The sequence below is a fragment of the Anopheles coustani genome, chromosome 3, assembly GCF_943734705.1.
Source record: "Anopheles coustani chromosome 3, idAnoCousDA_361_x.2, whole genome shotgun sequence".
NCBI lineage: Eukaryota > Metazoa > Arthropoda > Insecta > Diptera > Culicidae > Anopheles > Anopheles coustani.
The window spans coordinates 68,352,254-68,364,793 of record NC_071288.1 but is presented as its reverse complement, the minus strand read 5'-3'; the positions used below and the strand labels follow the sequence as shown (position 1 = coordinate 68,364,793).

General features: G+C 44.2%; 5 protein-coding genes across 5 annotated transcripts in view; 3 read left to right on the top strand and 2 right to left on the bottom strand.

The window, feature by feature from the left end:
- The window catches only part of LOC131260616 (inactive peptidyl-prolyl cis-trans isomerase shutdown-like), a 113,118-nt gene that overhangs the window by 53,303 nt on the left and 47,275 nt on the right, over positions 1-12,540 (top strand). The window lies entirely within an intron of this gene.
- On the top strand, positions 225-2,485 carry LOC131260615 (leucine-rich repeat-containing protein 47-like). The gene is made up of 3 exons (XM_058262384.1): positions 225-797; positions 868-1,003; positions 1,077-2,485. The coding sequence occupies exons 1-3, from the start codon at positions 318-320 to the stop codon at positions 2,129-2,131; spliced, it is 1,671 nt and encodes a 556-aa protein (XP_058118367.1). The 5' UTR covers positions 225-317; the 3' UTR covers positions 2,132-2,485.
- Positions 5,753-6,686, bottom strand: LOC131260626 (piRNA biogenesis protein EXD1-like). The gene is made up of 2 exons (XM_058262397.1): positions 6,003-6,686; positions 5,753-5,902 (listed from the first exon to the last, which is right to left on the bottom strand). The coding sequence occupies exons 1-2, from the start codon at positions 6,672-6,674 to the stop codon at positions 5,765-5,767; spliced, it is 810 nt and encodes a 269-aa protein (XP_058118380.1). The 5' UTR covers positions 6,675-6,686; the 3' UTR covers positions 5,753-5,764.
- Positions 7,041-7,607, top strand: LOC131260633 (DNA-directed RNA polymerases I, II, and III subunit RPABC4). The gene is made up of 3 exons (XM_058262404.1): positions 7,041-7,206; positions 7,271-7,363; positions 7,435-7,607. The coding sequence occupies exons 1-3, from the start codon at positions 7,056-7,058 to the stop codon at positions 7,455-7,457; spliced, it is 267 nt and encodes an 88-aa protein (XP_058118387.1). The 5' UTR covers positions 7,041-7,055; the 3' UTR covers positions 7,458-7,607.
- Positions 7,639-12,536, bottom strand: LOC131260605 (ubiquitin-protein ligase E3C). The gene is made up of 9 exons (XM_058262374.1): positions 11,741-12,536; positions 11,526-11,663; positions 10,849-11,458; positions 10,319-10,786; positions 9,152-9,925; positions 8,943-9,087; positions 8,649-8,870; positions 8,467-8,557; positions 7,639-8,379 (listed from the first exon to the last, which is right to left on the bottom strand). The coding sequence occupies exons 1-9, from the start codon at positions 12,068-12,070 to the stop codon at positions 7,825-7,827; spliced, it is 3,333 nt and encodes a 1,110-aa protein (XP_058118357.1). The 5' UTR covers positions 12,071-12,536; the 3' UTR covers positions 7,639-7,824.

The window sequence follows — 12,540 nt, the reverse complement described above, 5'->3', positions numbered from 1 at the left end:
ATTTTGTAAGTAATTAAGCTTAAATAGCTTTACCGAAATTTTTGAATATTTTTAATTTAGTTATAATTTATCGCATTTCAACTATCTTTAGCGACACTTAGCTAACATTGCATAATGCGTTGAAATGTCGACAAAGTATAAAGCATACCTATCACATACGGCATCACTGCACAGAACAGAGCACATTCCGGAATCAACAGCTGCCATTAGCATGTGTAGAAGCCGGTACGAAGCACTTACTTATTTAGCGGTGTAGATCGGATAGTGTATTTGCAACAATAAACCTACCAAGTTGAGCTCAGATCACACCCTACATAATGTGGCCCGAAGTGGAAGCCGCTAAAACGGACAATCGGCGTGAAATAAAGCTGACCGGTGCAAATGTTTCCAAGCGAATCGACGCCAACGGTGGTCGGCTGGATGAAGCAATCTACAAGCTTACCGCGCTCAATCTGCTAGATGTGAATGATACATCATTGCAGACTATTTCGCCACAGGTGAAAGAGTTGCGGCATCTGCAATCTTTGTTGCTGTTTCGCAATAAAATAACGCAAATTCCGGCCACGATTGGACAGCTGAGCGAGCTGAAGGTGTTGGATCTTTCGGGGAATAAAATATGCACACTCCCGGATGAATTAACCGCTCTGCGTTCGCTTACTACGTTAAATTTATCCTTCAATCAGCTGCAGACGTTGGATCTAAGCAAGCTTGATCAACTGAGTGTATGTAATTTGTCTGGCAACGAGCTGACCGAGGTGCCTCAGTTCTACACCGGACAAGTGCATCACCTAACGGATGTAAGGCGTTGATAAACTATAGATACTTTGGAACTTATAATAACAACACATTATTTATCTTTTCGTGCAGGTGAATTTAGAGAAAAATCGCATCGTGTCACTACCGGAAGTGTTGACACAACAACAAATATTGAAAGTTCTTAATGTGGCCGATAACAAGATTGAACAAGTCCCGAAATATCTTACCAAATGCATCAAACTGAAAGGTATAATTGATATTCACTCACATCGCGAGAAAGTGTACAATTTTCAATTGTTTCTGTTTGAATTTATTTACAGAAATCAACTTAAAAGGTAATCCGCTAAAGGATAAACGTTTACTGAAATTGGTCGATCAGTGCCGCAGTAAGCAGGTACTCGACTATGTGGAGAAAAATGGTTACCAAGCTCCAAAGGAGAGTCAAGTGCCATCTGACACTACTCAACTGGACGAACAGGTGGCGGATGATACACTGCACCCAGAGTCGATTGAAGATATGCAGCTGAAAATAATGGTACATAAATATACGGAACAGACACTGAAGGCGTCATTCTCCGAGGAAGCTAGAACCACCCGTCCCTACATTACACTGTGTATCGTGCGCAACTACCCGATAACCGAGATGAGGAAATTTTTGCAAATGCAAAACTCCCTGCACGACAATGAGTGCATGCGCCGGGAGGTAGCTACCATAGCAACACATGATTTAACCAAAATCAAAGGTATGGTTCGGTACCATGCTGCACCGCCGGGAGATATACAAATCACGGCGTTGGGAAGCGCGGCCCAGGGCAAGGTTACGGCGGAAAAGTATTTCACCGACCTGGAGCATCAAGCTGACCAATACCGGAAAGAGAAAAAGCGCAACACTTATTCGGGAGTCTACAAGTTCGTATCGTTGCTACAAGGGAAGGAACTGTTCGCTTTTCTGAGCGACGACGAAAAGGTGATCAGTTTGCCACCGTTGACCAACTGTGATGAGACGAAAATAGCAGCCACCACGACGGACATGCTGCTTGAAGTCACCAGCAGCGTGAGTCACGGCAGCTGTGTACGTATAATGAATGCACTGTTGCAACAAATGTTGTTATTGAACGTGGAAGTTGTATCACTAACCTCGGCGGGCAATGGCCAAACGACAACGAAGGTGGGCGAGAAGAAGAAAAAATCTAAATCCAAAGTGTCCGAGATACAGCAAGATTCCAGTGTTCGCTACAATCGGTCAGCTACCCTAACGGTGGAACAGGTGCAGTTGTTTGATTCTCATGGTAAACTTCACTCGGTCTTTCCGGGCAAGGGGGACATTGAAAACGATGAAGCACGTAGAATTCTCGTTGAGATGGTTGCTGTTTAAAAGCAATAGTTAATAATTATCTTTCTTTAAAAGTTTCTGCCTCATGCATCCATCATCAACTCGTTACGATTTTTTAAACTAAAAGAATTTTCTTTAAAAGATTACAGTTCCAAAAACTGATGTTCCTTGTTTTCCTATCCTTTAGTTTCTATTTTATTTCATGAGCGTTTAAGGGTTTTGATTCTAATTTTGTGATGTTACGAAACGAGAGTACATTCGAATTAACCAATTAATAACAAGTATAGGAATCGGTCTGGAATAAATTGACGGAATAATCATGTAATAATTAATGTTACAAATAAAAATAAAAATCTTTAATAACCAAGCACAAATTAAACGATATCAATTCAAATATATAACTACTATAATATTTATATATAAAAGTATATTTCTTGTCTGATTCAAAAATCCTTTTGTACAACAATACATGTGAGTTAGGGCAATCGAGTAGACATGGAAAGATTAAACAGTAGTAAAGCAATCGAGTAGACATGGAAAGATTAAACAGTAGGATATAAAAAGGAGTAACGAGCAATAGTAGAGTGAGTTTTAAGTCAGAGTTTAAAGGAAGAGGTTTATAGAATAAAGAAGCTACACCCTTTAAGCCTTACATGGGGGCTCAACCAAAGAAGAGGTCATCGGATCTTAATAGAAATTAACGGGCTCAACCAAGAAGAAGTCTTCGGTTTGGAATAAGAATTATTCATACATTCGTGAAAGATAGTCGTCAGAAGTCGTCCGTGAATAGTTGGTCAGGAGAGTAAGAAGCATACCGGGTCTGAAGTCATCCGCGTAGTTTTTGAACGGTCTTCGGAGATTGGAGTAAGGAATCTTCCGCAGTCAGGATATAGACGGAGGTCATACAGCAGAAGTGGTCCAGTGTGTGCACAGAAGTTTTTCGTCGGAGTTTAGTAAGTTTGCACTGTGTGTGCTGTGATTTGCGCTGTGTGCGCTGTAGATTGCACTGTGTGTGCTGAAGGTTACGATCTGTGAGCTGGAATCTGCTGGTGTGAATCGTCAATATGGAATCTTTACGGTTGATGGAAGAATACTCTCGTTCCGAATTAGTGCGAAAATGTCAAGCGGCAAGACTAGCAACGACCGGAAGTAAGCAAGACTTAGCATCCCGCTTAGTCGAGGCTGGTATGGATGAGGTGGGAAGCAACCCGAATCGATCAGTCAATGAAAATGAGGAACCGGACATGGAGGATGAAAATATCGTGCATCATACAACGTACGTTAACTCATTCTCCATACGTGATAGTGAAGATAGCGTCGAAGAGTTCGCTGGAGAACGAACGCAGAATATCGCGATTTGGTTGAATGATTTAGAAGATGTCGGCCGTATGGCAGGATGGAACAACCAACAACTGTTTATCATGTGCCGAAAAAAACTCGTGGGAACAGCACGAAGTTTTCTAAGAACATTATCGGGAGTTACAACGTTCTCCAAATTAAAAAAAGAATTGTTAAGCGAATTTGGCGTGGTGGTGCGACCGCGGGACGTACATAGAGAACTAGAATCTCGGCGGATTAAGAGTAACGAAGGAGTATTGGAATTTGTGTATGCTATGCAACAGTTGGCGAGAACAATTAGCTTGGATGAGACCAGCTTGTGCGAATACATCGCGGATGGTGTCACTACTGACCCACATGTACGAGCTATTCTTTATGAGGCTCAAACGGTTCAAGAATTGAAGAAGAAGCTTCTCTTGATGGAACGTGCAACACAGAAGAAAACAGAAAGAGTACAACATAGGCCAATAGAACAGAGTAAGCAGTTTGACCAAGATTTGAGAAAGTCAATTGATAAGCGGATTGTGAAGAATGATGAGAGAATACGTCGTTGCTTCAACTGTGGAACGCTCGGACATTTAGCAAACTATTGTACAAGACGTGTTGAGGAAAGCTCCAAGTGTTTTAACAGTGGTGAACTTGAACACCAGGTAAATCAGTGTCAAAATAATGAAGTTCAAACAATCGAGGCAATGAATGATACGTGGATTTCGATGAAGATAAAGGATGTAAAATTGAATACCATTTTCGATAGTGGAAGTTTTTACAACATCCTTTCTATGGAATCACACTGCAAAATTGGAAAACCAGCACTAAAGTATACTACTACAAACTTCAGAGGATTTGGAGGTAACAAAGTAAACTCCATCGGAACGTTTATAACAAATATCTATATAGACGGAGTAGACTACGAAGACATACAATTCTACGTTGTGTCTAATGATTGTATGTTGTGCGAAGCTATTCTTGGTCGATCATGTTTAAGCTTGTTTGAAGCAAAAATATCGTCCGAAGGAATTAAGATGACCCCGCGAGAAAAGAAGCTCGACATTAAAGAACATATCTTCAACATCGTTATAGACGAGAACGAGAAGGAACAATTCGAGTTTAAGATGAAACAACAGGGTGAAATCATTGCAAATCGAGATAAGCAGATAGAGGACCTACGATCGGATCTGACCGGATTGGAACATAAATTGAAGAAGGAGCGTGATCTATTGACAAGCTCGGAAAAGGATCGGCTGGCGGAGAAAACGAAGCTGATCGAGTGTGTAGCGAAAATACAGTTTTTGGAAGAAAAGTTGAAGGACAGTCAGCAGAAGCAGTGTCAGTTGAATGATCGCGTACGAGTACTATCGTCAGAGAATGGACGACTGGAGAGAGAATTGCACGAAGCTTTTGATAAGTTGGCGAAAGCGAAAGAAGCAAGCGATGATCGTGAACAACAATTGGTCGGTGTTACCAAAAATTTTAATTTGTTGAAGGGAGCCTGCAACATAACGAGAGCTCAGCTAATTGAGATGGATTTCCTCGAGAAAGAATCAAAACGCAACATGAAGTACGCTGCGCAGATGGAAGTTCTCCGAAAGCGCCGTACTGAGCAGGATAACGAAGTATTTAAGACAAACATTGGAGGACGGGAAGTAATAGTTACACCAAGGAGCTTGGAGAATGCTGAAGATGATGAGGATGAGGAGGAAGAAGACGAAGATGATGAGGGCTATGATAGTGAGAAGGAGTCGAACGAATATGGTTCCGAGGAGGATATTGTTTCGGAAATTGCGAGTAGTCACAAGAACACGAGTGAAAAGGATGCACCGGCAGGACAAAAGGAGCCGTGGCCTCCACCGACTAAGTACAAACTAGGAGATAGAGGAGTGATTCAAAGAATCCAGATCACTGTAGGTAAAAATCTTACAATCGATTAGAAGTTGAGAAAGTAAATGGTGTAGAGAGCAAAGCAAGGAAGCAAATGCAAGTCTTCCGGGTCGGAAGAGATAAGTCAGGAAAGGCCGTGCGGGTAGGATAATGATTAATGTTAATGGAATAGGGAAAGTATAGGTCTTCCGGGACGGAAGATATGTCAGGAAAGGCCGTGTGAGTTAGGGCAATCGAGTAGACATGGAAAGATTAAACAGTAGTAAAGCAATCGAGTAGACATGGAAAGATTAAACAGTAGGATATAAAAAGGAGTAACGAGCAATAGTAGAGTGAGTTTTAAGTCAGAGTTTAAAGGAAGAGGTTTATAGAATAAAGAAGCTACACCCTTTAAACCTTACATACATTCTCTTAAATATATCTTACATGTTTTAAAAATACTTCATGGATTACGACCAATCAAACCGAGCAACGCTTGAAAACATCGACCAACAGGATTTTGCTCAAGAAGTGGTTCTGCAGATCGATCAGAAACGCAACATTTTTTGCAGCTTCCAGTTTGGCTTCTTCATTTAGTACTCGTACAGTGAAGACGACCTGTGTGAGAAAGCCCAAAGAAACCCAATAACGAAAATCCCAAATCCAAGCAAACTATACGTTTGCTCTCTTTTTACTTCGAAGGAAGCGAAATACTTACATTCTCACGATAGAACCTTTCAGGAAGATTAAAATATTTCTTTACGCAATCTTGAACGGAAATGTCCATGCTAGCCACATCGTGATTAACCTTCTGCTCGGCCGCTTTCCTGGTGGCAATGTGGGCGACCAGAGTATCGTAGCACTTTCCCAGCGTTATAGCGTAGCGATGGAGCAGTACATCTTTGATCATACGTCCATCATGAACTACACGTCTGTAACGATCGCTGCTCAAAAGCTCTCCAAGATCTTTAGGTATTTTTAACCAAAGAATATCGAAAATGAAAATGCAGCGAAACGTAACAATGGAAAGGAGGGACGGAAATTCCGTGTGCCGTCCGAACTCAATACATTCCATATGTATTCCGAACTCCGGCTGCAGTCGTATGTATTTTACAGCTTCGTGGTATAAGACATCTTTCTGGTTGATGAACACATAGTTTTTTATCTTCGTCAGTGCACGATCGATTACACTGTCCACGATTCGAATTGATTGTATTTCGGGAGCGTAGTAAAATTCCTCACCACGTTCCGAGTTAGTGTTTACATCTCGTATGTTGTTCAAACGGACGAAAGTACGTTTCGTATCAACGAACGTAACGTCGCCAACTCGAACGCAATCCTCCACTCCTAACAGTATTTTCGTCCCAACTACCAAATCAGTTTGGTCCATTCTTCATCAACACAACCGGTATCAACGTTGCAGAAAGTATGTGCGTCGTGCCAAACGGCTAAAACATTTATTTTGAAAAATCCTCAATCGCATGTTGACAGTGTTGATCACAAGGCACATAGCACAAGCGAAGGTAGATTCATGTGGAACCGACTGAAATTTTGAGCAAAGTTTAACTCAGAGGAAAAGTAACTCCTGGAATTTTTAGTTATTTAGTAAAAATTTATAGCTTTTTTATATAAATACAAGCATTATTTGTTATTCAATATAGGTATTTGTAAGCAAGTAAACATGCTGCGCCACCTCAAGATAGATGATCAACCCTGCACTTCACTGACAGCTAATTTTGACAAAAAGGCATGTCGCTTTGTTTTGGAACACATGCGAGTTCAGCGCAAAACACGAAAAGAACGCTTTATTTTACTTTTCCACTTCTTCAAAAGGATCTGTAGTCCTGTTAGTATTGTGAAAATGTCCGAACCAAGCTCAAAGGATACGGTCCTTAAGACGCCAATGATATACGTGTGTGGAGGTAAGTGATTTGGTGCCGGTTTCCGGCGGTATACATTCATTAAAAAAATCTTCGCTGTCTTCAGAATGCCACCATGAAAATGAAATGCGCCCTAAAGATGCGATACGTTGCCGCGAGTGCGGATACCGTATTATGTACAAGAAGCGAACCAAGCGACGTAAGTTCTCCTCGGGCCGGGGCTCATATGAAGATGTACTATTCTTAACTCTAAATTGCTTTGCATTCCAGTGATCGTGTTTGACGCCAGATAGACGGACGATTCCGCAGCTCACGATCGGCAATGCTCGGCGTTACATCTTAAGAAATTACAATCGATAAGGAATGTAAAAAAACAAAAGAAATATACATTGCATCTAATTAGTTCTATTTAGTATGTTTACACTCGTAACCTACAACAAAGAATGCATGAAAAGAAAAGAAAATGTTGCAAGACTTATTTGGTACAGATTTTATTATATTCACATCAAAAGAGGGAAAGAATAGACCGTAATTTTCGCAGTTTTATGTTGCTTGAGGGTTTGCTTTCACATTGTTAAGCACGTTTACCATCGAACTTCCCATTCGTAACATCGCAGCAATGTCCACATGTTGAAGCACTGCTTGCTTTCCGGCACCGTTTTAACTCAATTCAAAACCAGCCCCACTCTGTATGGCGTACAGGAGCTTTTCGCGCAAAATGTCCTCCTCTTCGAACGCCGGTAACTTCAGCAGGTTCATACACGTGCTAGCCGATGGAAGACGGTCCGTGTCGCCAGCATTCTGTATGAAGAACGGCGGATCGAGATCCTTGAACCCGAGCAGCGGTGGCCTCGAACAGCTGGTGACAAACTTGAGCAGCAGCCGACGCTGGATGTCGTCGAACTGTTCCACCACCTTCCAGAACAGCTGGATCGTGTGGTGCTCGAGCGAAAAGTCCCCACCGTACCGGGTGTGTTTGCGCAGGTCGTGCACGTCCACCGGGATTTCGGCGCCGGAGATGAGCACCTGCAGCTCTTTGTTGCTGAACATATAAAGCCACTCGATCGGGAGCACATTGGCCAGACCCTGGCGGAAGGCGGCACACTGGGCCCGGATTTGCTGGTTCAGTTTGAAATCTGCCATCAGCTGGATGTACTCGATGCGGTTGGACGTGTTGACGATGATGTTAGCACCGTTCGGTTTCAGTTCCTCAACCTGCAACGAACGGACAGTGGAAGGGGTTTGATTTACCAAACTCTTGTATAAATTGTACTTTTTTTAAAATAAAGATGTATCATTTACCCGAGTCTCTCCTAAAGCATCACAGACGATAGTGAAATCTAATCCTAAATCTGCAACATCCCCTTCGTACGCCTTCAATGACATTAAATTTCTGTGACAATCAAAGTGAACAAAAAATTTGTTAATTCAGTTCACTTTCATAAGAAGTGTGGAAAGGATAAACGATCCAGACACAACTTTACCTATACAATATAGGATCTAGCGACGCTAGCTGGTGAACATCCACGTCCGAGTGTTTGCCGGCCAGCTTGGAAAGGAAAAACTCGGCCAACGGCAACTCAACCAGCAGGTTTTCGTACAGCGCTTTGCCCAAAATACGACCGATGAAATAATAGTGACGCTGGAAGTCTTCCACAATTTTTCCCACGCTCGGATTCGGATAGAGCATATTATCTTTCGTTATCCTAAGGGAAAAGTGTGATAGAGAAAAAAGGATTTGAAAAATACGTTATATGAATGGAGTTACTCAAGCTTACATGAAAAATCCCCGATGAGGATCGAACGCCAGCTTGATAAGCTCGGAGAGAAATTCGCGAAATACACCACCGCCATCGATGCCGGCTTCACGCAAACCGACCGAGTTGACCATTTCGATGCGAAACTTGGGACGAATGTCGGGCTCTGGAAATAAAGCGGGCGAATTAAGGGGATGACAAAACTAACTTCAAACGCTTAACGCTCTCACCGTTTGTCGGACTAAGCTTATCGAAGGCATCCTCGTACAGATGGGATCTTCGCACGGTCATCTGTGTCGAGGGACCCTGCAGGAATCCTTGCAGGTCGCCCTGCGTTCGCAGCTTGTCGGCCGCCACCAATCCCTGGAACACACCGACGCGCGTATTGAACGGCACCACGAACGGTATCTCGCGGAGGATCGTGATCGAGCGTATCTGCTTGGTGGAGAGCGGTGGCCCATCCTCGACATCCTCGCGGGTAAAATCCCGGATCGGTTGGAAGGGCCGCGGATTACGCCGGGAGCCCCGGGAAAGGTGCAGATCGGTGGGCTTATCGAGCGGAAGGTTCAGATTCTGTGCCGTCCAGTGACCCTCCGGGCAGAAGCACCGGCGCAGATCGCGCGTATGAATCTGGCGCAACAGCGAAACGCACACCTTGAGCAGGTGGGGCCAAATCTGGCGGTTCGGTTCGTATCGGGACCGTCCGCTGTTGCTTCGATCCGTGCCGGTGCCGGTCGTGAGCGATGATATCATCGTGCGATAGTTTTCGTGCAGAAACGAGCGCGTCTCGGGGAACGCTAGCTCAACCAGACCGAGCGAGATTTCCTTCAGCGTGGTGCTGAGTGGGATCAGTTCCGCTATGCTGAAAGGCATGATGCTACTGACCGTGCCGGGAAGGACGTTCTCCTGAACAAATTCACCGTCGTGCAACGATGCAATTAGCCGGCCAAACAGCGCACAAAAAGAGGCCAGCACCGGAATGGTACGATCGGAGTCTTCTTTAGCTATAGGAGGAAAATAAAAAACGATTAAAATGAATGAATTCCCTTTTTCATATCCTCGCTTCCTTTTCCAGCTTCTTATTAGTAGACAATCAAAACACTTCCATCAATCCAGAGATTCTTGGTGCATCTTAACATAAACATTACATTCCCGATTAGCTGAATCCTTGTTTTGTGGCTCGATTGTTAGAACAATAATTTAAGGAACAAATAGTTTGTTTAATCAATTTACTGTCTCTGGGATTACTTTCCAGATGACAATGGAGAAAATTTGCCATCCTTTGCTCCCAGATAATCGGTGAAAAGTATATTATGTTGTTTTGAGCATGATGGAAGCGGGTTTATATACTACTGATTGAAATATTCCTTACGACGTGCTTCTTATGATTTACTTACAAATGTTGAGCCCTTTGGAGAGCAGCACAATGGGCGTGGTAAACATTTGGCCATCTGAGTGCGCCATCAGCGTGTACCAGAGGCTCCGGATGATCACCGGTTTGGAGGCGAGCATGTACAGCAGCTTGTACTCGTACACCGCCATCCGGTTGTACGTCATGAGCTGGTGGCAGATCTGGCACAGGTTCTGCACGGCCACCGGCTCGTCCAGCACGGTGTCGATGGTGCGCACAATGTACGCGACCCGCCGGCTCTCGTTCAGCATGCCGATGATATCCTGCAGCAGGCAACCCTCGGTGGGACTGAGCGCCGGTACGTCCTCCGAATCCGACTCCGAATCACTCGAGTCCCCGAGCGGTCGGTTGATCGACGAGCGGATCGTCTTCCGAGGTAGTTTATTTATGTTGTCCATCATTGAGGCGATCACTTTGAGGTACGCACCGAACTGTACCTTGCTATTTGTTTTGTCTGCAAAATAAACAATTATTTCGTAAACCCGTACGGCGCTTTTATGTCACCCCAACACTTACCGGCCGTGTGTCTTTCATCTAGCTTAAGAAACGCATATAACAGCGAACTGGTCAATCGTAGACGTTCGTCCTTGGATTGGTTGCGTCGTGCCTTCTTCGGTGTTCCACTCTTTCGCGTCAAATCATCGGTGAGATCGATCAGGATCGCACTTCGACGGTCGAGTTGTGCCTGATACTCGTCCGCGATGCACCGTACGAGCGTCCAGTAGGGGAAATCTTCCCGCTCCCCGAGCGTCGACAGGATAAAGTGTTTCATCTGATCGGACAGTGTCGATGAAAGGACGTTGAAGGTGAACGATTGCAGAATCTGGCGGCTGAGCGCGTCCAGTGGGTCGGGTTGGACCAGTTTCAGTGGTCGGAGCAGCATATCGAACAGTGCGTCCGCTATCGGGTGTGGCATGGTGGTGGTATCGGTATCGATCGACGGTACCTTCTCTTCGATCAGCTGCCTCACGACGTGAAAGTAGCGATGCTCGATCAGGTGCCCATAGACGGTGGTAAGGTATTGCTGGATGGCTTGATGCTGTTGGTTCGGCGTTACGCCCGGCGGGAGATGTTTGCTGATGTACGTGTTGGATGAATAGATTTCCAGCATGCGCATCGGTATTGTCTGGAAAGGAATGTTAAAAAGTGCATAAGTTTCCCTTTGAAATTCTTTGCTATTTCCGAGTCTCTACCGGTGAATGATCTGGAACAAGAATTTGTCCAAGGCACAGTCCAAGTAAGCGCTTGATACGATATGTCCAGATAACTTCCGATGCCACATGCTTAAATGTTTCTCCAGGGTTTTTGATCATATATTGACAAAGAAATATCTAGAAAGAAAGTGACAGCAAGGCGCCATAAGAAAATTGTTTTTTCTATGTTTGCTCTGATCGTTCGTGCCGCTTACCAGTCGATCTCCATCCTGCCCTGTTTGTTGTTGGTAGAAAAATAGGATCCGTTTCGTGAGATACTCCAAATCGTGACCATTCCGTATGCCGTTCGCTTTACGATACTCGTCGAATTTGCCACGCTCCCGGTGCTTCGTTTGCTGCCGTTGTATGAAACTACGAACGGCGGATTGAATCACGATCGCACCGTTCTGCTGACGACGTGCCTCCTCGCGTTTTTGCCGTTCTTGTTGCGCCTTTCGTATGACGGTCAGACGGTCTGTTTTCTGCGAGGCACCACCGAGATTTTGCTGAGGCCGTCTACGGAACTCTCCATCGAAGTTGAACATGTTTGTGTCTCAGATAGCGCCGAAAAATTATTTTACGAAATGGTCTTCACTCTGCTCAGATTCGTCAATTTCACAACAGAAGGACAAAAAAGTGAAGTGCACGATTGTTGTGGGGAGCACAGTGTTACGCTTTTTCCTTCTGACGATGGTATCCAACGAATGAAGACTGTGATTAGTACATTGATGAGTAATCCACTGGGGATGCTTGTATCTACTTTGAAGTCGACAGGCTATCGGGTTAGAATCGTTACAAGTCGCAATTGCAGGACATAGAGCTAGATGAAATTTTCACAACCATTCACTAGACATTCCCCGTCCTGCCGTGTGCCTAAAGTCCAAAGGGGTAGCCAAAAGCACTTCACCGTTTGATACGTTTTGGTACACTAACAAACGTTTGAGTGTTGAGCTACCGTCTAATAGGTTTATGAGCACAATTGTCGATCGCTGCTTCTTTCCGTCGAGCCGGAAGA